General features: G+C 38.3%; 1 protein-coding gene across 2 annotated transcripts; it reads left to right on the top strand.

Annotated features, from left to right (window-relative positions):
- Positions 1-428: 428 nt before the first annotated feature.
- LOC309800714 (flavin-containing monooxygenase 3) lies at positions 429-22,729 on the top strand. Of its 2 annotated transcripts, none has more exons than XM_082615030.1 (9): positions 429-601; positions 1,480-1,711; positions 10,620-10,808; positions 11,820-11,982; positions 12,232-12,374; positions 13,149-13,348; positions 17,565-17,920; positions 20,139-20,211; positions 20,910-22,729. In XM_082615030.1, exons 2-9 carry the CDS (start codon positions 1,580-1,582, stop codon positions 21,250-21,252), a joined length of 1,599 nt encoding a protein of 532 aa, XP_082471156.1. In that variant the 5' UTR covers positions 429-601; positions 1,480-1,579; the 3' UTR covers positions 21,253-22,729. The 2 variants fall into 2 exon arrangements, with proteins under 2 accessions (XP_082471156.1, XP_082471155.1); XM_082615029.1 differs by having other exon boundaries at positions 430-601; positions 1,574-1,711.
- The last annotated feature ends 462 nt before the right edge of the window (positions 22,730-23,191 follow it).

The following is a 23,191-nucleotide window of genomic DNA, read 5'->3' as shown; positions in this document are numbered from 1 at the left end:
AATCAATTCAATTTATGGAATTTGATCTTTTCCATGACTACACACTGACCAGAATCAGAGAAAAACAAATTTGAGAAATCTAGGCCTTTGACCACAAAGGTCCAAAGAGAGGATAAGAGGAAAGAGAGAAAACCCATCTTCACTGCTGGGATATCTCATTTAAACAGCTAGTTTTCAACAGTATTGGGGGGCTACTATGAGATACTCAGAGAAGAATTAGAAATGAGAAAAATAAAGTAAATTCTGAATAACACATCATAAAATGGAGCTGAAAACTGCAGAGTCATCTATCTGGGACAAATGCCTGAGTCCCAGGCCAAGAGTCCAAGAGTGTAAGCAGTACATTGGGTTTACTAGGACTAAAGGGAAAGTAGGGATTGGGCAGCCAAGAGACTAGAGCAGAGCCCCACCCTTGGCAGGGAGCTGATGGTGTCCTCACTTGCTGGAGGACTGGGAAATGAGTTCCTCTTTAAGAGCAGCTCCTCCCATTTTGCAATAATCCCCCCTAGAGTGTTGGTTCAGGGAAGCATTTTTTCTTTCAAACTGCCCAATTATCTTGGACAAGACTTAAACCTTCAGAAGAACAGAAGATAAAGAAAAGGTAGAAAAAGAAAAAAAGGATGATACTGTAATGATGTGAGAGGGAGGAGAGTGGGATTGGTAAATGGAGAAGGCGCATGCTATATATATACCAAATATGGCCAAAATGAGAATGACGTGTAATTCAAGTAGATCTTTTTTATTTTCTGAGAATTAAGGATTATGATTTTTGTCATCCAAATCTACTTCTCTGCATATCTATGTGATTTTGTCTAAAAAGAACAAAACAGAGAAAAGTAAGAGTCAGGTCTAAAGATATTGTCAGGAATAGGAACAGATTAGGAAACATAATTTTTTTTAGAAGAGAATGGAGGTTGAGGGTAGCAGCTAGTGGGAAGAAGTTGTTTTTAGATAAAGAGACTTGACTTTTCTTTTTAATTGAGAAGGTAAAGAACGTTATTAGGGGAGAAAAGAGGGTGCCTTCCTAGCATACCAAAACACAGATATAACCAGACCTTATTCCTCAAGGCTTATGTTAAAGTAGAGAGAAGAAATAAATATGTGTATGTATTTATATGTGTGTATGTATATGCATTTATATACATACACATATATATTTGTTTCTTCCTTCATACATACATAAATGTTTGTGGGTATAAGTGTGTGTATATGTGTTTTAGTGGTGAATCTCCTCTTTCTCCCATTTACTGTCTCTAGTACAGAGTGAATGACAAAAGGCCAAAGGCAAAGAAGACAAATATTTTGCCAGATCACGAGCCTCTTAATTTTGGAGAGTTGACTGAAAACAAAGTGTTTCTTCTGGGAGGAAAAAATATTCTCTTTAGAAATTAAAGAGAAATGCAAAGTATAGTTAGATGACTAAAAAAAAGTTCTGATCTATTTTCTTTTAATATTGCTTTTCTTGGTGCAAAAACAAAGTTTCTCATTAAGCCAAAAAGTGATACCAAAAAAAATCCAAAAATGAGTCTTCAGCATTACTGTTGCTGGAAATGTTCCCTGGGCCTTTGCACAGGCAACCATGGTGAAGAAAGTGGCCATCATTGGAGCTGGCATCAGTGGTTTGGCATCCATCAGGAGCTGCCTGGAAGAGGGGCTGGAGCCCACCTGCTTTGAGAAGGGCGAAGACATCGGGGGCCTGTGGAAATTCTCGGTGAGTGGGACGCCACTGCAGTAGACTGGGGAGTGAAATGGGAAGTGTGAGAGCACATTGCTTGAACACAGCCTTCCAAACAAGCTGTCATGGCAGTTACACTCACTCTATGAAGCACAACATCAGAAGCAGGTTGGAAAGTAAGTCCCTTACTTACTTCAAAAGTAAATAAGATAGTGGGCTGGTTAGTCTCTGTGTACAGAGCTCAACTCCAATAAATCATTAATAAGTGAGCCACTTGGGGATAAAATACATGGTCAAATACTGGTTAGGTTTATGTAATGGAATTACATGAGTTATTCATTTAAAAAGCAACGGCTCTTTCCATTCTTTTGTTGAGGTTCTGGAACATCCTCTTAGTGATTCAGACCACAGATTTTAAGATTTCAGGTGCTGACTTTGGTCTTGCCAAAAACGCATAATTCATGAGATAGCTACGAGAGGAACCAAGAATAGGACACACTGATTTGAAGTTCTTCAATGACTTTTTACTTCTATGCATTTATATTAAGGACTCCATCAGCAGACATGCTTGTAAGCTGACGTTAAATCACTTCCTGTGTTGTCTGACAAGCATATCATCGGGTGTGCGGGCTGCCTTGTGCCCCCAACTCCCTCAGTGACTCCAACCTTAGGAATGCTGTCTGGCTAAGCCTACTCCTGTTTTCTTCTTCTTCTGATAAACCATTAACACATATGCAAACATAGGAAGATCATTAACCCTTTTTAAGCCACCATTTCCTTCTCAAATGCAAAATTAGTATGAAACTTTATACCTTAGTAAAAGGTTGTATTTAAGGAGACAGTGTTTGTGACAGCTCTTTAAATATTATAAAGATATGAGAATTATTCTTATGAATGTAGATATTTTCTAGGCTGTAAAGAACTCTTCAAACCACGCAGTATCTTTTTTTGTTTGTTTGTTTTGTTTTGTTTTTTTGAGGTACGCGGGCCTCTTACTGCTGTGGCCTCTCCCGTTGCGGAGCACAGGCTCCGGACGTGCAGGCTCAGCGGCCATGGCTCACGGGCCCAGCCGCTCCGCGGCATGTGGGATCTTCCCGGACCGGGGCACGAACCCGCATCCCCTCCATCGGCAGGCGGACTCTCAACCACTGCGCCACCAGGGAAGCCCCACGCAGTATCTTTTATAACACTGTGGAGCCCAGCGTGTCACTGGAATGTGCTGACAGATCTTCAGATTAGCACACTGATGAATCTTAGGACTATTTTATTGAGCACTTTCTATATGCCAAACACCTTTCCCATTTAATTCAGTCTTTACAATAATCCTATAAGCTAGTTATGAGATTTTCCCTTTTACAAATGAATCTGAAGCTTAAAAAGAAAAGAAAAAATGATAAATCGTTGGTAAATGGTAAAGACAAGACCCCAATTCAATCTGACTTGTCTCTCCAGCCTGAATTCTTAACCCCTTTTTAAACTGCTGGGTGACATTTCAACAAGTGGTTTATTGAGCAGGCAAGTCTTCTACACAGTGATCTTAACCAAATCCTCATATTCAAACTTACTTTGTGGACTTCCCTGATGGCTCAGTGGTAAGAATCTACCTGCCAACGCAGGGGACACAGGTTCCAACCCTGGTCCGGGAAGATCCCACATGCCACAGAGCAACAAAGCCCATGTGCCACAACTACTGAGCCTTCACTCTAGAGCCCATGTGCCACAACTACTGAAGTCCGTGAGTCTAGAGCCCGTGCTCCGCAACAAGAGAAGCCACTGCAATGAGAAGGCTGCGCACCAAAGTGAAGAGTATGCCCCACTTGCTGCAACTAGAGAAAGCCCGCACGCAGCAACGAAGACCCAACACAGCCAAAATAAATAAATATAAATAAATAAATAAAAACTTACTTTGCAAAGCATTGCTGAAGAAAGACACTGCTGATATAGCTTTTGAGAGCAGCTGCCTCTCTTGTTGCTCTAGGAAGACTTTAAAAATTTGAACCTAGCATCATAGAGTGATAAACTACGCAGCTGCAAATATTGTGCTACTCTTCAAGAAAAAGAAAATTTACCCCAGAGGCTGGAACCTCAAACACAGAAGCTGGAGCCTTGAGACACAAAGGCTTATTACCAGGTCTTGAAACCTAATGAAACTTGCCCTGCTGGATTCCAAAATTGCTTGGGACTGGTGACTCCTTTTTTCCTTCCATTTTCTTCCTTTTGGAATGGAAACATTTGTAACTGGTACCCTATGCCTGTCCCATCACTGTATTTTAGAGGAAGACAACATGTTTCCTTGTTTGGCAGGTCCAGAAATGGAGAATTTTATCCCAGGGTGAATCATACTCAGTCTCATTCATACCTGATTTAGATGATGAGATTTAGGACTTTTAAGCTGATGATATATAAGTGAGATTTGGGACTTGATTTGATGCTGCAGTGGATTGAGACTGTGGGGATGTTGGGCTGAAGTGAATGTATTTGGCTTGTGGGATAAATGTGAATCATTAGGGGCCTGACAGTGGACTGTGGTAGGCTTTTCAAACAATGGCACCCTCAAAGATATCAGGTCCTAATTCTAGCACCTGTAAATGTTCCTAATAAAGACAAAGGATATTTACAGACATGACTAAATTAAGAATTTTGAGATGATGAGATTATCCTGGATCATCTGGGTGGGCCCAAGATGCCATAACATAAACCCCTAAAATAGAGAGGCAGAGAGAGATTTGACACACAAAGATAGAAAAGAAAATGCGACCTCATCAGAAAGAGAGATTTGAAGATGCTATGTTGTGACCTTGAAGATGGAGAAAGGGGACATTAGCCAAGGAAGACAGGTGGCCTCAAGATGCTAAAAGAGCCGAGGAACGCTGGCACCCACCAGAAGCTGGAAGAGACAGTGATTCTCCCCTAGAGCCTCTGGAATGAACATGGTCCTGCCAGCACTTTGATTTAGGCCCAGTGATACTGGTTTCCAACCCTTGGTCTCTGGAATCATGAGGGAATAAATTCCTGTTGTTTCAAGCTGTCAAGTTTGTGGTAATTTATTACAATAGCCTCACGAAGCTAATAGAAACTAATATACTTGGTCATTTGGAGTTTCCGAACTATTTCACCTCTGTGAGAGGACTTAAATATTGCAAATGATGTTGTGACTTGCAGTGTTTCTCAAATACCTCTAGGAGTCTGTAGCAGTATACCTAGAATTCACATCATGGGATTATATTATAAAATCAGGTTAAATTTTGTATTTTCATTATCTTTAGTTTCTAAAGACAGCACTTTACATTCTCTCAACATTTTTTTCTTTCAGAGAGATCCAAATATTAGCTATGTGTAAAAAGGGTAAAGTGCAGATAATTCAAACTTTTGTAGCTGTTTCCTATAGCACTTTCCTATAGCCCTTCTAGTTCTTTCTTCTAACCCTGATCTAAAGGCAAGATGATGTATTTCCCTCACCTGCTCTGATCGCTGAGAAAATAAAGTACGTTGTGACTAGGATGCAGGTCTAGGGGAAAGGTCTTTCTTTCTCAGGAGTCCCCCAAACAATATGTGAGTAAACTGGATTTTGGCCTGAAGTGTCATGAATAAAGTCTGTTTTTTTCTGGGCATACAACCCATTGTTCACTTCCCCTTATTTTTTTCTAGCCTATGTATCTGTTTGATCTTTAATATTTAGTCTCTCCTTGTGTTAATTATAATCACTACCAAGCTTCCTAAACTCACCCAAAGCTATGAATTCCTCCACCTCTGCATCCCAAATGCACACTAGCAGAGTCAACAACCCAAGGGAGCAGCAGAAAACTCACACCGTATTTCAAGATCACACTGCTTTCTGATGCAAACTTGGCAATTAATCTACCACTGAATTACTTGTCAAGAACAAGGCCACAGCCACATTGGCTTTTGATGTGATTGGAATATTCTAGTATTATACTAAAAATTTATATTCTATGGGCCTGAAAACTTTGAGTTATATGAGCCCTAATTCTAAATTTCTAGTGCTTTTCATTATGAACTGGCAACTCTACATAGAGATCTACAGTTTGATCTTTCATCAGAGGGAAAATCATTTCAGATAGAAAACAATGTGAATTTTTTTAAGGAAAGAAATGTTTTTCTTTGGAGCCCCTTTTGGGTATTTTAAAAAATTTTTTAACTTTATTATTTTTGGCAGCGTTGGGTCTTCGTCGCAGTGCATGGGCTTCTCATTGCGGTGGCTTCTCTTGTGGAGCACGGGATTTAGGTGCATGGGTTTCAGTAGTTGTGGCATGCAGGCTCAGTAGTTGTGGCTCGTGGGCTCTAGAGCGCAGGCTCAGTAGTTGTGGCACACTGGCTTATTTGCTCCACGGCACTTGGGATCTTCCCGGAGCAGGGCTCAAACCCGTGTCCCTTGCATTGGCAGGCAGATTCTTAACCACTGTGCCACCAGGGAAGCCCCTCTTTTGGGGTTTTATTGGCTCTTTAAATTTGAAAGTGCAATCTTAAGAATTAGACTAATGTTTACTTTGTTATTTTATTTTTTAAGGATCATAGTTTTGGTCAAATAGTGGCTTAACAACTATTGCATCTTGCACTTTGGTCTGTCACTAGTTGATATACAACACTATAAAAAGATGAAATATGCCTTATTTTCAAGTGCCCATGGAACATTTCTAAAACTGACTCAACCAAAAAGCCTCAAAATTTTTGAAAAAATGTATAAATAAAATGAAATTCTCTGTTGCCAATACAATAAAATAGAAATTTATACCAAAATGATGGAAAATACTGCCTCCAGGAAATTTTTAAGTTCTCTCTTAAAGATCTATTGATTAATGTTCTTTTAGAAGTTTGAGCCAATTCAATAAGACAAGCGATTGATAATAAAAAAGAGAAACTGGAAAGGAGGAAAAATTATCAGTTACTGTCTATCTGATTTTATACCATGAAGGACATCAATTGGAAAATGGTTGCAAAAAATAAGATAATTCAATGAGGTTGGAATTACTAGACAAAAATCAATAGTTTACAAATGTTTTAGAGTTAGCAAACTGGCTCTTTTTATACTAAAGCTGTTCTGTTTTATCTGATCTATACATTTTTTAAATTTTTTGATCCATTATTTTAAAATCATGATATTTCACATAAAAATCTAGGGATATATCTTCTTTTGAAAAATTAGAAAATCAGGCAACACTGTATCTCCTCTCACTCTAATACTGGCCTCTTTTAGGCTAAATTTGAATTCTTTGTTTCACCATATTCATTTTTGACCCATTTCTTGTAACTTCCTCTGTATTTATAGAATTTTTTTTATTGGTGCTATGTACAAACAACAATCCCTTAGAATATTTCAAACAAAAGACATACCCATTTACAAGATTTTCCATCTTCTCTTGTTCATATAGTTATACCATTCTTTTTGTATAAGTAAACCTTCATGTTTATATTATTATAACCATGTAAATACTGTTCATTGCTATATTTTCTTTCTTAAATAAGTTTTTGTTTTCACTGGAGGTAATAACTGCCTTGTGTCCTTTGTTGGTTTAATTTTATAAATGCTATCTCTAATTCAAACCCCAGGCCATCCCACAGAATTCTCTCAACATGTTTAAACACACAAGGTGTTTCACCAGCTTAATTCTCCTCTCAACTATCTCTTAAAGATACTCTTTCAGATTGTCTCCCTTCATTTCCCTAGGCTAGCTACACTGCTTTACCCTGGGTAACCCTATTTTCTGGAAACCTTATCTTTCTACTATTTTGTTTATTCTCTCATTTTAGTAGACTATATGAGAGTACATCCTCAGTAGTTTTCTGAAAAATTATATATGTGAAGTAAAAGATTGCAGACTTTGAATGTCTTAGAGTAGCATTATTTGATCCAGATTCCCAGTTGATTAGATCTAGTCTTACCTTTCACCTTTCTTTGGTCTGTTAAGTCAGTTATCACTCATGCATCTATGTTCTACTTTCAAAATATTGTTGCTATTTCTTGTTTGCTTTTACTTTTTTTTCTTTTTTTTCCTTGTGGGTTCATACCTCTGATACCTTTACAGTAATTTTCGTGGAAAAAGAGTTAAATGCATCTACATAATCCTTCATGTTTAATCAGAAGTCTGGATTACTTTAGTAATCAAAAATAAATAAATAAAGCTACTTCCATAAGTAACCAAGGTTTGGTTCTTTGTTGAACACTTGCCCCACAAAAAGTTTATATTTGAAAATGTAATTTATGACTCTATAGTCATTCTCTTATGAACTTCTTATATGATCAACTTAAAATAATCAGTCTATAAACATGGGCTCTGAGATACACTATAATACCAAATAGGAACAGTAAGATGTTCATGACATATTTTTGTGTGTGTGTGTGTGTGTGTTTTTCTTTTTTAAGCAAGTCACAAGTGATGTGGTTAGTTGATGCTGTAACTCCTCTCTCATTAATCATGGCCTTTTCGGAATCCAAGAAAAACTGAAGACCAATCAGCTCAGCATTGCTAGGGGGATTTACTGAATATTATCCTGAAGCAACCAAAGTTGCAAAAGCACCTCAAACCTGTCTCAAAGGTTTGCATCATTTTTATTATCTGAAACTCCTCCCTTGTTGTTACATTACATAATTTTCCCTGACTTTGGCTTGCTCCAAAACCTTACCTTTGGCCTTGTATTAGTTTTCTATTTCTGCGTAGCAAACTACCGCAAACTTTAGCAGCCCAGAACAACACTTATTTATTACTCTCAGGTGTACAGATCAGAAGTACAGCATAGTTCAGCTAGGTTCTTTGCTTAGGGTTTCACAAAGTTGAGGGAAAGTCATGAAGCATGTCAGCGAACCCTAAAACTCTCACTCTGTCCTGGGAGATCCTCTCCCATTTTCTCCTATGAGTTCTTGATATTTTGCAATGTTTCATCGGTAAGTAATACTAGATTACTAAGTGTTCAGGTCACTCGTTTATGCCTAGCATAAATAGGACAACAGACAAATATCCAGAATTACATAGAGAGAAGCATAAAAGCATTCTAAGACACAAGGAGTACCCCCAGTTGGCACAGCTTAATCTTTAGGTCTCTTTTGGATCAATGCTCAGTCTTTCAGGTCCCCTCCTTGCCCCTCAGCTCTTTCCAAAATTGTATCTGGGCTCATGGAGAAGGAGAACTTAAATGACCTTGTGGTAAAGGGAAGCCAAAGTTTCCCAGATTCAAACACAGGTCTTGGGACTGTCCTCTGGCCTCTCTGGTCTCCTGATGTTTCTATTCTATTTGGTTACCATTCACACTCATCCTTCAAGAGGATAAGACAGCAGTTGATGAACCTGGAGACTGTCCTCTCTTAGCTTAATCAGGAGCCACTGAAACTCCTTGCTGAATAGACCTCACTTGCTAGGTCCAGTTTTCTCACTGAGTCCCTGACCCAAGTGGTCCACTCTGCATCTCTCCTAAAATGTCACTTAGCTTCCTCCATGGCAACTCTCTGGTAAATTACCTACTAAGATTCTCAGATAATTTCTGCATCCCTGTTGGGAGCAAGCAGGACCTCCTATGTTTTGTTCAAACTGAATGGGTTCAAGAGAGCTAAACTAAGGTCCTATCTCTTCCTAATCATTGCTACTTGACTTTCCTGTGTCAACCTCCCCCTACCCAGGTTGGTTCAGGGGGAACCTTTGATATCTATTCTGATATCTTACCAGAATTTCAAATGTTAAAACAAAAACCCCTCTTCCCTCAGTGTTCCCCTCAATCTATCTAACAGGAGGTTATGTTAATTTCAGAATTCCAGAATAAAGCTGAGGACTTAAGTAATCCACCATTACCCCTTTTTCTGCCTCTATTCCCCTTTCTCCTTACCCAGTTCCTTTAAACCAATGTTTTTCAAACTGGAGATTATGACTCATTAGTGTGCTATGATATAAATTAATGAGTCAATCTGCATGTTTAAATGGAATGTACAGAAAGTATGTGTGCAACTAATCTTGTTGAAAATGATTTATTTCATAAAACTTTTGTCCCCACTGTGTGTGTGTTTGTGTGTGTGCACGTACTGGGTTGCAATATAAAATATATTACTAACTATAGGGTATGGGCAAAAACATTTGAAAAACACTGTTCTAAACATAACCAAACTTCTCTCTGCCCTAGGTACATAAGAAAATATCATGATCTAATCCACCAGAACTACCTCATGACATGCTAAAGGGAATTGTTTTCATTGTGGTAAATAAACCACAATAAAGATTTGCTGTTTAACCATTTTAAAGTGCATAGTTCTGTGGCATTAAGTTAATTCACATTACTGTGCAATCATACCACCACCCCTCTCCAGAACATTTTTAATCTTCCCAAAGAAAAATAATACAGAAATTAAACAATAACTCTCGATTCCCTCCTCTCCCTGGTCCCAGACAACCACCGCTCTTTCAGTCTCTATAAATGTGATCACTCAGGGTACCTCAGCTAAGTGGAATTATACAGTATTTATCTTTTTGTGACTGGCTTATTTCATTTAGCATATGTCCTCAAAGTTAATATATCAGAATTTCCTTTCTTTTTAAGGCTGAATAATACTCCATTGTATGTATACATTTTGTTTGTCCATGCTTATGTGTTGACACATTGAAATCATGCATGGGTGAATTTTGGAAAATACCTATCACTGTATTTAATGGCTAAAAGGAATAAAATTATTCCAGTTACATGTTCTTTAAAGGACATGATGAAATTCAGAATTTGTTTCCCTTAGAAAAGCAAAGATGTTAAGAAAGATATATTTTTCCACATTCTAAGTTCCTTTGATTATCATCAAGTTGTTTAAGTGAAGTTAATTTATGCCTCATCTTATTTCACTTACTTGTGGGTAAAGGCCGACTGAAAATGAGTGGTAATTATTTGGAACTAGCCCTGACCGTGATAAGTATACTCATTCACAAACTCTCTTCCATTTAAAACCATACTTTCACAGGATCATGCCGAGGAAGGCAGGGCCAGCATTTATCAGTCAGTCTTTACCAACTCTTCCAAAGAGATGACATGTTTTCCAGACTACCCTTTTCCTGATGACTTTCCCAACTTTATGCATAACAGTAAGCTCCAGGAATACATCACTGCATTTGCCAAAGAAAAGAACCTCCTGAGATACATTCAACTTAAGGTAAGATATTATCAAGAAATTAATTCGGAGCATTACTGTGAGGAATTTTCTTTTTATTAGTAGATTCCCATTAGTTCCTTTCAGTGTCTCTTTCTTACTTGTCAACGTTTTTAACAATGTGGCTTCTCTGACCCTAGATTTAGAGAATATATATTCTTCTCAAGAATACATAGGAAATTTACAAAACTTGACCACATTCCATTAATTTAAAAACTCTTTTTTCCTAAACAACTTATGGGTCAAAAAAGAAAATGCAATGGAAATTTAAAAATATTTAGAGCTGAATGATAATTTAAATTCTACATATCGGTATTTGTGGGAAGCAGAGAGAGCAAAACTTTCATGAAAATTATAAGCTTAAATGCTTATATTAGAAAATAAGCTGGGGCTGGGGCTGCTTTCTCCTTTTAGGCTCTGAAACTCCCCCTCCATCCAGTCTAATTTCTCCACTGGTGAGGAGCCTTCCCTAGATATGGGAACCTTTCCTCCTTCACAGCTCCCTCTCCGGGCTGCAGGCCCGATCCTGATTCCTAAGGTTTTTCAGGTAATCCTTACGCACACTAAAATTTGAGAAGAACTTATGCTCTGAATATAGACAACATCTTTCATTTTAAGACAATAATGTTAAAAATAAAATGGCTAATGAAATACATTAGGAAATGTTGTTACTACAAATATTATTGGCCACCAGATTATTTACTACACGTGCTACATGCCTCTTGTAAACTATGATTCAATTCACTGTCATAGCTCCAAAAGGAATCACTCTTCTACTGCAGAAAATACTGGTCATACACAAGGAACCATGTGGGGATAAAAAACATATAGACCATTTAATGTTTTGAATTATTCTGAAGGAATTTTGAATTTGTAATATGTACCTTCATAATGAATTAAGTATTTTTCCTAAGCCACTATTAAAGATGTTTTTCATCCTATTTGACCAGGTTGGTGCCAAACCTACCTGTTAGCATAGGAAAAAAGGAGGTTATCTTTCTGTGTTTCTCTTAGACACTTGTATCCAGTGTAAATAAACGTCCTGATTTCTCAGTCACTGGCCAGTGGGACGTTACCACTGAAAAGGATGGTAAAAAAGAATCAGCTGTCTTTGATGCTGTAATGATTTGTTCTGGACACCATGTGTACCCCAACCTACCAAAAGAGTCCTTTCAAGGTAAGGCCAAAATTTAGGGTGCCATCTACAAATCTGACATGAATGAATAACCTTGATAATGTCTTTCTTACATATATAAAAGTACAATTTATAAAAGTACACATTAAATTAAAATATCCTTCTATTGTATCTAACATACCTGGTGTGCTAAAATTCCAGATTACTGCAACTATATTCACCCACAAGATCTGTTACAGCCGTTTTTTAATGCAAATCAAATGATTCATATGTTTCCCACTTTTCACTCAGGTCTACAACTTTTTAAAGGCAAATGCTTCCACAGCTGGGACTATAAAGAACCAGGAATATTCAACGGGAAGCGAGTCCTGGTGATTGGCCTGGGGAATTCGGGCTGTGATATTGCCTCAGAACTCAGCCACACAGCTGAACAGGTACGCCTCCGAGATACTAAGGGAGTTATTTAAAGGGACAGACACACCATTTGAAAGGTGTGATAACGAAACGGGAGAAGAGCAGGGTGCTTGATAGGAAGACTAAGTAGTGTTTCATATAGCTCAACTTCCCTGTTAACTTGTGAAATTTTAAATAGCTTGTTATGGCAAAGGCAGAGCATCAGCAAGGAGTGATGTTGTCATTCAACAATCTTCTTCTTTGGGACATTTAGTGTCTAACATGTGTCCAGTAAATTCCTCTGAAACTAATGGGATCATTTTGGGATCATCAGATAAGCACTAGAAGAAATATGACTAGAATTCAGCTATTGGTCATCAACGCCAGAGAAGATTTGATTAAAATATGAAAATTTGCCTGGAGGAATATGACAGAGTGTTGATCCTAAGATGTAGATTATAATGCAGGAAGTTTATCTGGGAGAGCTCTCTGGATGAATACCTCTGAGGGAAGGGAAGGAAGTTTTCCTTTACTTACTCTGAAGCTAGGATAGTCCTTTAGAATTGTCTCTAGTTGAAGTGAGAGGCTGGGCCTTTGTATCCTTCCATTAACCAGTCACTGAATGCAGGGAATCCAAAAAGAGTATAAGTTACCAAAGTAACTGCCAAAGAGGGCTGACAGCTGAGGGTGTCCTTCTGGCAACACTCCCAGAAGCTGTTATAATAACTCCATTCCTAAAGGCAGATCTGGGGGATATATCGCAATATCCAGTACAAATGGTCACCGCTTTAATGGTTGAAATGGTGTTTTTTAAGGTCATCATCAGCTCCAGAAGTGGCTCCTGGGTGATGAGCCGGGTCTGGCATGGTGGCTATCCATGGGACATGATGTTTATCACTCGATTTGAAACCTTCCTCAAGAACAGCTTACCAACAGTCATCTCTGACTGGTGGTATGTGAAGCAAATGAATGCAAGATTCAAGCATGAGAACTATGGCTTGATGCCTTTAAATGGGTAAAGCAGAGTTAAACATGATATGCCTGCTTATTTTTATTTCAGTGTCAACAACCCTAATGTGTGTTGTAACCCCTAAACAAATCAAAGTGAAGTAATCACCTCTCACATTTCAGAGGATAAAGAATTGCAAAAGTTAGGGGTATTTTCCTATTCACAATCTTCCTCACCAGATTTGCACAGCTGGAAAGTTATATAATATCAATACCTCAGGAATTAGTTCCTAGATAATAGTAGTCAATATGTTTCAAGCCCTTAATACATGTCAGAGTCTCTGACACGCATTATCTCCCTTTATCCTCACAACTATGAGGATGGCTCTGTTATAATCTTCATTTCAGAGATGAGAAAACTGTGGTTCGATGTAGTTAACTTTACCAAAGCCGCACAGCCAGGAAGTTAAAGCCATGTCCAGATCTGCTGACTCTAGAGTCCCTCACTCTTAGCCACCTTGCTCTACTGTCTCTTTCCTAATGACAAAATTAAGTTAAGCAAAGCAGAACTTTCCCTGTGCTTCACTCTCAACACCTGCCCCTTAAATGGAGCCCTCGCACTGATCTATGGCCACAATGTTTACATCTTCAGTCTCCTCCTCACTCTCTCCTATAACATCCCCCAAGCCAGTCACATGATAAGAAATAACTTTGACGTGGGTGAAAAACCCAAGTTATAAGCTGTTTACATCAAAGTTAATTCATTAATTCAACAAATATTTATTAAGCATTTATTATGTGCCAGGACCTGTGTTAAATCTTGTGGATATAGCAGTGAACAAACACATAAAATCCCTGTCCCACATTCTAGTAGCGGGAAACAGACAATGAACAAATAGCAGAAAATCATATGATGACATGTATCAGGGAGGAAAAACAAAGCAAGCAAGGGGAACAGGGAGTGCCATCAGGACAATTTTAAACACTCCACAGGGGAGGTCTCACTGAGAAAACTTTTAACCAAATTCCTGAAAGAGATGAGAAAATGAGCCATGAGGATATCTGGAGAAGAGTATTCTGGACAATGGGAACAGCTAGGACATCACCTCTTCAGGGGTATGACTGGTATGTTCAACCAACTACAATGAGCTTCTCTTCCTGGAGAAGAGGGCTCGGGAGAGTAGCAGGAAATGAAACCAGAGACATCAAAATAGCCAGTTGACGTTGGGTCTTGTAGGCCACTGTAAGGAGTCTGGCCTTTACTCTGAATGCAGTGGGAAGCCACTGCAGGCATCTGAGTAAACTGAAGACCAGATCTAAGTTAATTTGAAGAGATCACTTGGCTGTTATGGTCATCACTCATTATAGATGGGTGGGTCAAGGAAGGAAGTGGAAACACTGGGTAAGAGGCTATTGTCAAAGAGTGTTATTCCTATGTTTTCCTCTAAGAGTTTACATTCTCTGATATAAATCACAACAAGATCTTTTTTGACCCACCTCCTAGAGAAATGGAAATAAAAACAAAAATAAACAAATGGGACCTGATGAAACTTAAAACCTTTTGCACAGCAGAGGAAACTATAAAGAAGATGAAAAGACAACCTTCAGAATGCGAGAAAATATTTGCAAATGAATCAATGGACAAAGGATTAATCTCTAAAATATATAAACAGTTCATGCAGCTCAGTATTAAAAAAACAAACAACCCAATCAAAAAATAGGCAGAAGACCTAAATAGTCGTTTCTCCAAAGAAGACATACAGATGGCCAAGAGACACATGAAAAGCTGCTCAACATCACTAATTATTAGACAAATGCAAATCAAAACTGCAATGAGGTATCACCTCACAGCAGTTAGAATCGGCATCATCAGAAAATCTACAAACAACAAATGCTGGAGAGGGTGTGGAGAAAAGGGAACCCTCTTGCACTGTTGGTGGGAATGTAAATTGATACAGCCACTATGGAGAACAGTATGGAGGTTCCTTAAAAAACTAAAAATAGAATTACCATATGACCCAGCAATCCCACTACCTGGGCATATACCCAGAGAAAACCATAATTCAAGAAGACACATGCATCCCAATGTTCACTGCAGCACTATTTGCAATAGCCAGGTCATGGAAGCAACCTATATGCCCATCGACAGGCAAATGGATAAAGAAGATGTGGTACATATATACAGTGGAATATTACTCAGCCATAAAAAGGAATGAAACTGGGTCATTTGTAGAGATGTAGATGGACCTAGAGACTGTCATACAGAGTAAAAGTCAGAAAAGAGAAAAACAAATATCGCATATGAACGCATATATGTGGAATCTAGAAAAATGGTACAGATGAACCGGTTTGCAAGGCAGAAATAGAGACAAAGATGTAGAGAACAAATGTATGGAAGCAGGGGTGGTGGTGGAATGAATTGGGAGATTGGGATTGACATGTATACACTAATATGTATAAAACACATAACTAATAAGAACCTGCTGTATAAAAAAAATAAATTAAAAAAAGAGGCTATTGTCAAACATCCAGATGAGGGGGTAGGTGGCTTGAACTAGGATCATCAGTGCTCAGAAGTGGTCAGATTTTGGATACAGTTTGAAGGTAAACCCAAACAGGATTTTCTGTTAGATTGAATAACAGATGTGAAAGCAAAAAAAGGGTCAAGGATGTCTTCCAGACTTTTGATCTGAGCAAGAGGGCAAGGATGGAGGTGACATCTATTGAGATGTGGAAAACCATGGGAGGAGCAGAAATTTAGTTTTAAACGTATCAAAATTGGAATGTCTATTCGACATTCGCACAGAAGAATGTGGAAAAGCAGTGGGATACACAAGACAAAAGAGACATTCAAACCATAAGTTTAAAATGTGAACTGAAACAACAACAAAAATGTGGACTGGTCGGAATATAGATAGTACTTAAAGAAATGAAAACTAGATGACATCTCTTGAAGAATGAATGGAGATGAAGAAAACAAAAGGTATGAGGGCTGAGTCCTGGGGCACATCATCGTTTAGAGGTCAGGAAGAGGAGAAGAATTCAGCAGGAGACACTGAGAAAGAATAGTGAGGTAGGTAGAAAGGAATCAAGAATGAGTGATGACCTGAAAACAAAATGAAGACAGTGTTTCATGGAGGAGGACACCATCAAGTGTGTACTACAAAGTACAGCTGCTAAAAAGTTGAGTAAAATGAGGAGGAAGAGTAGACCATGGGATCTGGCAGCTTGAAGATCCTGGTGGCCTTGACAAAAGAAGTTTCAACATGGCAGTGGGTTTAAGATAAATGGCAGGTAATTCGAGCAGTTGAATCCAGCCTTTTTCCAATCAGCATTCCGGCCAATCTCATTGTCTGGCTCAGTTTCCTCCCCAGTGGAGTCTACCTATGGCTCTCTCACAGCTCTCACTGTCCTATAAGAACAAAGTCTTTTTCTTCAACACTATTCGGTTCACCCCTAAGTTCAGATATATGTGCACTCACTAGAGATGTTACTGAATAAAAAGTAATCAGAAGCTCTCTCTTTCCAGATTTCCAGTGGCCTCTTCCTTTTCCTGGCCTTATTTAAATTCCTAGATGCTCCCTCCCTCACCTGACTTGTGCCTTTGTCTGCACGGGGCTCACACTTCACATTTTAAGATAGAACCTGACTGCAGTCTTCCCACCTTTGGCTTCCTTCCACCTATCTGATCTTCTTTACATCATGATGACCACTTTGGAGTATGCTATGTTAAGAATAGTGGCTAACATTTCGAGCACTATGTATGTGCTACAAACTATGCCAAATTCTTTATATTACTTAGGTCTCCCAATGACCTGTGGTAGGTATAACTTTATTGCCACTCCAGATGAGAAAGATGAGGCAAGAGAAATTAAGAAAACTTAATTTGATCACGGTTCATAGTTGATAAGTAGCAAAGAAAAAAATTTAAAGACCCAGGAACTCTGACTTTAAGAGTGTTTCCTGATATAGGTTTTAACACGGGAAAGGGCCTGGGTGCTTATTCTGGGATTTAGAGAGAGCTCAGTGGAAGAGAAGAGAAAGATCACAGGAAATAGAGAAGGGATCAGCAAAAAAACAACTTCTCTTACTCCACGATGTTGCCTTACATCAGTTTTGTTCTTCAACCATATTGGTGACACTCCATGGCACATTAAAAAATCTTGAGTCGTTTCCTCCTTCCTTACTAATTAACTATTAACAATCATTAATTAATTATTATGGACCAATAAAAGAAACAGGAAATGTTACTGTTCTAATGGTCATCTCTGTTTTCCATACAGCACCCTGAGGAAAGAGCCCGTGTTCAATGATGAGCTCCCGGCTCGCATTCTATGTGGCACTGTGACCGTTAAGCCAAATGTGAAGGAGTTTACAGAGACTTCAGCCATTTTTGAGGATGGGACAGTGTTTGAGGCCATTGACTGTGTCATCTTTGCAACAGGCTATACTTATGCCTACCCCTTCCTTGATGACTCCATCATTAAGAGCAGAGACAACGAGGTCACCTTATTTAAAGGCATCTTCCCGCCTCCGCTGGAGAAGCCAACCATGGCAGTGATTGGCCTTGTCCAGTCCCTTGGAGCTGTCATCCCCACAACTGACCTGCAGTCTCGCTGGGCAGTACGAGTAATAAAGGGTAAGTAGACAAAGAAGCTCATTGATGGGAAAGATGGAAGCCAATGAGAATGGCTTTGAGTCTTTGTGAAAACAATAATCCTAGTAACAAGGGACAAATCCTAGGTCCCATCCAGTTTCCAGAATCTATAATTCTACATTTTTTGGTACTATATTTTATAAGCAATTAAAAATGTATTACATTGGATTGTCATAAACAATACAAGATATTATTCAAGGAGTAGTTTGCGATTTATAACTCCTTAGAACTGTTAATTACCCAAGACCTTTCATTAAACTTGAGAACACGAGAGCTTCTCATCTTAAATGCATGACAACTTTATAAATTAAGATTTCAAAACTCAATAGAATGACATTTCTTGAAAGGTTAATAAAAGATGTTTCAAAGCCAATATCCAGCCAACTTTAAACATCCACAGTCACGAAAAAAAATTATCATTGCTAGAGAGGAAGTGGATTTCCTGCTCTATTTTCGTCCCTGCCATGGATCATTAGAAGCAGAAAGCACTTGGTGTGGTAGACAGCCAGTCTTTAAGGACTACTAAATCCCTGTATTTTAAAAAGAAAAAGGAAACAACAAACTTGACTGGGGCCAAGCAAAGAAGGCAGGCAGCATCATCCAGCCCTAGGCACTTGGGATCAGATTCACACTAAGTTTTAAATGCAGTCGTGGGCCAATTCAGATAATAAGACCAAACAGGGCCATGGTTAAAGAACAAATAGAGATGTCAAAGTTTAGTGTGCAAAGTTTAGTTGGTCTTAAAGGTATGAAAATTATGGATAAGGAATCTTAGCTGGTCTGCTTCTTTTGAAGCCACGTCTAAGGCTTCCAGTCCTATCTGACTTGCTGGGGTTTAAATGTTCTTTTATACTGATGGTTGGAACCTACAACTACATAGCCTGCATCATCGCCCACCACCAGGCTACTATCCACATCATTACAGTCCTTCATATCAGTGATATCTCTGAATCTCCTTCACTCCCCAGTCCCCAAGCAGAGATAGGTTGCAGGATGATGTTACTCCAGTGAGGCAGCAGCCAGGAAGGTGAGGGCATGAAATTCTACTTAGAAAGAGCTAAGCTCAGGGTTCAGGTTCAAAGAGACTGGCATTAAAATGTGGGACACTTACTCTCTGTGTGGACAAGAGTTGTAACCTGGGCTCTGAAGAAAGGAGACAAGGCAGATACCCAATCAACAGAGAACTGATGCACAAGGCAAAGACTCAGTCTTGGGGGAAATGGAAGATAAGGCAAATAATCCAATTTGGGGGAACCAGGGTACCAGGACAGAGGGGTCAGCTACAAGCAGCCCAATGGCAATAGCTGGTGGCCTATAGAATATAGCCTCTTCTCCATCTCTCCTCCTGCCCAAGGACAGAATGAGTTCCAAGGTTTGAAACAAGGCCATGTCTACAGACTGTTCACATGATCCTGCCTATAAGGATTTCAGGAATAGGGAGTTAGGCAAGTCATTGTAGGTCTTGAGCAATCAGAGCTAGGCTGGGAATTCTAGTCTTGTTCCAGGTGACCCCAGAATTGCCAAAGAAACCACACTAATTTGAAGCATCTCTGGGTACAAAAGTTTGGGTCTAGATTTCAGAGAATTCTGTAAATTGATGCCAGAAAGAGCCTGAAATCTTGGGGCAGCCCCAACTCAGATTTGGTCTCCTGGGACTTTCCTATGTCCTTTGTGACTTATGAACAGTACATATCCTCAGTCTCATTCAGGAGCTATTGGCTTTTCAGAGAGAACCTTGCGGCTTCACTAAATTCTCTATCTTATCTGCTGGAAATTCCTGTTCCTGGCAAAGCAAGATAACTTCCTATGAAGATTGTTTTTCTTAAATCTTAAAAAAGAGATGCCTATTTACCTTTGGCTATAATTTATTAGATAACATACTTAAAAATAAAGCTGAGAGATTAGAATATATAATCTAATATTTTGAAACTGATTTTTTAAATCCGATAACTGGTTTAAGTGCAAAGATACAAAGATAAAAGATTATTTGGGTAATGGCTTTTAATTATTGTGATGAGTATCACCCCTGAGAAGATTGGGAATGACCTGTATGTTTGTCTCAAAATTTTATTTTGCTAGACAGTGACAAAAAATTTGGAAATACTAATGTGATTCATAACTCACTATTAAAAAGGAAACATTTCAAGCTGGTCCTCTGCCAGACTTATTTAACTACTATCATGTCTTTCCCTTTTTATAGGAACTTTCACTTTGCCTTCTGTCAAGGACATGATGAATGATATTGATGAAAAAATGGGGAAAAAGCTCAAATGGTAAGAGCAGCTATTGTAAAGGGGATCTAGAATTTTCATAGAAAAACCAGAATTTGTGAATACTTGGAACTGTTTGTTTTAAATGGCCCTGAGTGAGGTCATTACGGTGACAGCTATGAGCTAAATTCAGCCATTCAACAAATATTTATATCCAGGATCTGTTTTGCACCTGATACCCCACTAAATCCTGTTTTAACCCTCCATAGCTCCTGCAATATATCATAGAAAGGAAACCCAGAAAGATTAGAAGTTAGAGGAGTTCGGGAACATGTGGATGTGGACTTCAATTTTCTAGCCCATAAATCCTCTAAGATGTAAAGGATGCCTTCCAACAGATGGCTCTGATAAAATGAGAACTAGTCAGAAGAACTGGGCTCCAGTCCTACCTCTGTCACTAATTAGCTCAGTGGCCATGAAGTAATAACCTCACTTGAGCAAGAGACAATTTACCTACTTGTAAATGTGAATAAAAATGCCTTTCTCAGCTGCCTTGAGGTGTTGTGGAATGTCCAAATGAGATCAGTATGAAAGTCCTTTAGTAACAACTACAAAGTACAGGATAATGAGCAATAGTCCCCTTACCAACACAAAGGACAGATGTTGATTCCCATGGATAAAAAGGTGTGAGGCACTTTCCCTGTTCTTGTTCCTACACAAAGCGTGGATAACCACAGTCTTGTTTCCTCTCCCGCCCCTAGGTTTGGCAAAGGCGATAGCATACAGACGGATTATATCGTTTATATGGATGAACTTGCCTCCTTCATTGGGGCAAAGCCCAACATCCCATGGCTGTTTCTCACAGATCCAAAGTTGGCCTTGGAGGTTTACTTTGGCCCTTGCAGCCCATATCAGTTTAGGCTGGTGGGCCCTGGGAAGTGGCCAGGAGCCAGAAATGCCATCTTGACCCAGTGGGACCGGACATTGAAACCCACAACAACAAGAATTGTTGGGAGTCCTCTGAAGCCTTGCTTATTTTGCAGTTGGTTCAGACCCATTCTTATTTCTGTTCTGTCAATTGCTGCTTTCCTTGTGTTGTTCTAATCATCATTCCCTCTAGGATTCTGAAAGTTACTAACACAACCTGGGAAGAAACTTTGCTATTTAAAAATTAGGAATTTCACACCTCCTACTTTCCTATTTAGTAGGCATTAGTCAGTAAGACAGTACTATTTCTAGGCCTTTAAATAAGCCCCTGTAAGAATCATGTCATGATCTAAAGAACATTAATCAATTCTCTTCAGGTTCCACTAACATTTCATAATTCCATAACATTTCCATAACATTTCATAATTAGATATATTCTCTTTATCTCTAACCTAGATCATCTCCTGAAACATTTGACATGATCCCTTTTCTCCTTAAACAATGTTTGAAATATGTATTTCAAATCTAAACAAAGAACAGATTAAGCAGAGTAGTTGCAATGTGATAGTCCCAGCCTACTTCTACAAACTATTTGCAGGATCAAAGGGATAATTTGGCTATTATATTCTATTTCTGTCCTCCAGGCGATTCCTCCTGTCCTCTGGCCAAGAAACATAGCGTGGAGACCCCATTTATAATGAAAGTTAAAAAGAAGTAACTCATTTTATTTAGATTCTCAATAAGGAACCAACTTTCCAACATGTAGCAGCAAAATAATGACAACAATAGCAATAATAATGAGTAGAGCACCAAATATACCTCTTAACTGAATGGACAGTCTTTTAAAAAATTAAATATTTAGCCAAAGCTACGACCCAAGCCTAACAAAACCTGATACAGATCATATAAAATTATATACCCTTATAGAATGGGGTGCCAGAATAAATCTAAAATTTTATTTTTTAAAGTATTATTACATGTTACAATTAAATTTTGATAGCTAAAGATTTTCAAGTTTGACATTATGGAGCCGATAAAATAATCTGTCAGCATCACCAGCCACCAGAGGGCTCTGCATGTTGTTAAACTCCGTATTTCTTACTACACCTTCATTTCTTTTTTGTTTTTCCAAACAGACTTTATTAAAAAAAAAAAAAATCTTGTGCTATACTTGGTTATAAAGGGACAGTCACAAATTTGGGGGGGAAATACCATTTTATCTTTCTAACTCATTATTCCTTTCTCTATTATGCTTCTTTAGACGAAATACTCCTTACAAATCCTGGCATCCATACTCCTTATGAAATACTCCTTACAAAATTTCTAACTGAAGTCATTAGAGCAACAAGAGGAGGAGGAGATCACATTTTTCTCCAACACTTTTTTTTTTTTTAATTCTCTTGATATTTTAATCTTTGGAGCTAAGATTTATTATGGATGTTGTTGTACACAAATTTAAATCGTTCCCTTTTCCTAATTGTTTAAGGTAGTAAATAATATTCTGTTTTTAAGGTCTTCTTACAAGATGTGTAGTATTCCTAAATATTCCCAAGTGAAACAAAACTTTTCTTAAAACCCTGTGGCCCAAATGGAATCAAGTAAACAAATTAAATACAGCACATAAAATTTATTTTGTTTCATGTTATAAATGCTAGTATGCAAAATAAACTGAAGATTAAAATTGATATGATACAGTTTCTTTTATTCTTCCTCATATGACTCTTTAAGTTTTTGTAAACATTAATTGGCTCATTAATATTCTTCCTAAACTACTGTAGCCAACATACTCTCTTAATAGTCCTATTAGTTAATAGTCCTAATAGTCTTAATAGTCCTATTAACATCTATCTATTCCCATACTAAATTGAACTATTATCAGTCTTAATTACTTTGGTACATAACAGTAATTCTCAATCATTCAATTCCACATGTTACTCTGATAAGACTAAATATGTGTGTGTGTATTTCAACTGACACACAATTTGAACATATGAAGCACAAAAGATTTTTTTCACTCCCAGTTTAATCTAGAAATTCTTACCAGTTCTTAAAAGTGCACAGTCAGATATTAAAAATAAAAGCAGGGCTTCCCTGGTGGCGCAGTGGTTGAGAGTCC

This window comes from Mesoplodon mirus (genome assembly GCF_964341445.2).
Source record: "Mesoplodon mirus genome assembly, chromosome: 3".
Taxonomy (NCBI): domain Eukaryota; kingdom Metazoa; phylum Chordata; class Mammalia; order Artiodactyla; family Ziphiidae; genus Mesoplodon; species Mesoplodon mirus.
Note: the sequence above shows the minus strand (reverse complement) of the source record. Positions and strands in the feature narration are given on the sequence as shown.

Excerpts from the sequence above, each read along its gene's own strand:
- LOC309800714 (XM_082615030.1), top strand. The coding sequence starts at position 1,580 with ATGGTGAAGAAAGTGGCCATCATTGGAGCTGGCATCAGTGGTTTGGCA. Across the intron at positions 10,809-11,819 it reads TGAGATACATTCAACTTAAG|ACACTTGTATCCAGTGTAAA; the intron begins GTAAGATATTAT and ends TGTTTCTCTTAG. Across the intron at positions 13,349-17,564 it reads GGCTTGATGCCTTTAAATGG|CACCCTGAGGAAAGAGCCCG; the intron begins GTAAAGCAGAGT and ends TTTTCCATACAG.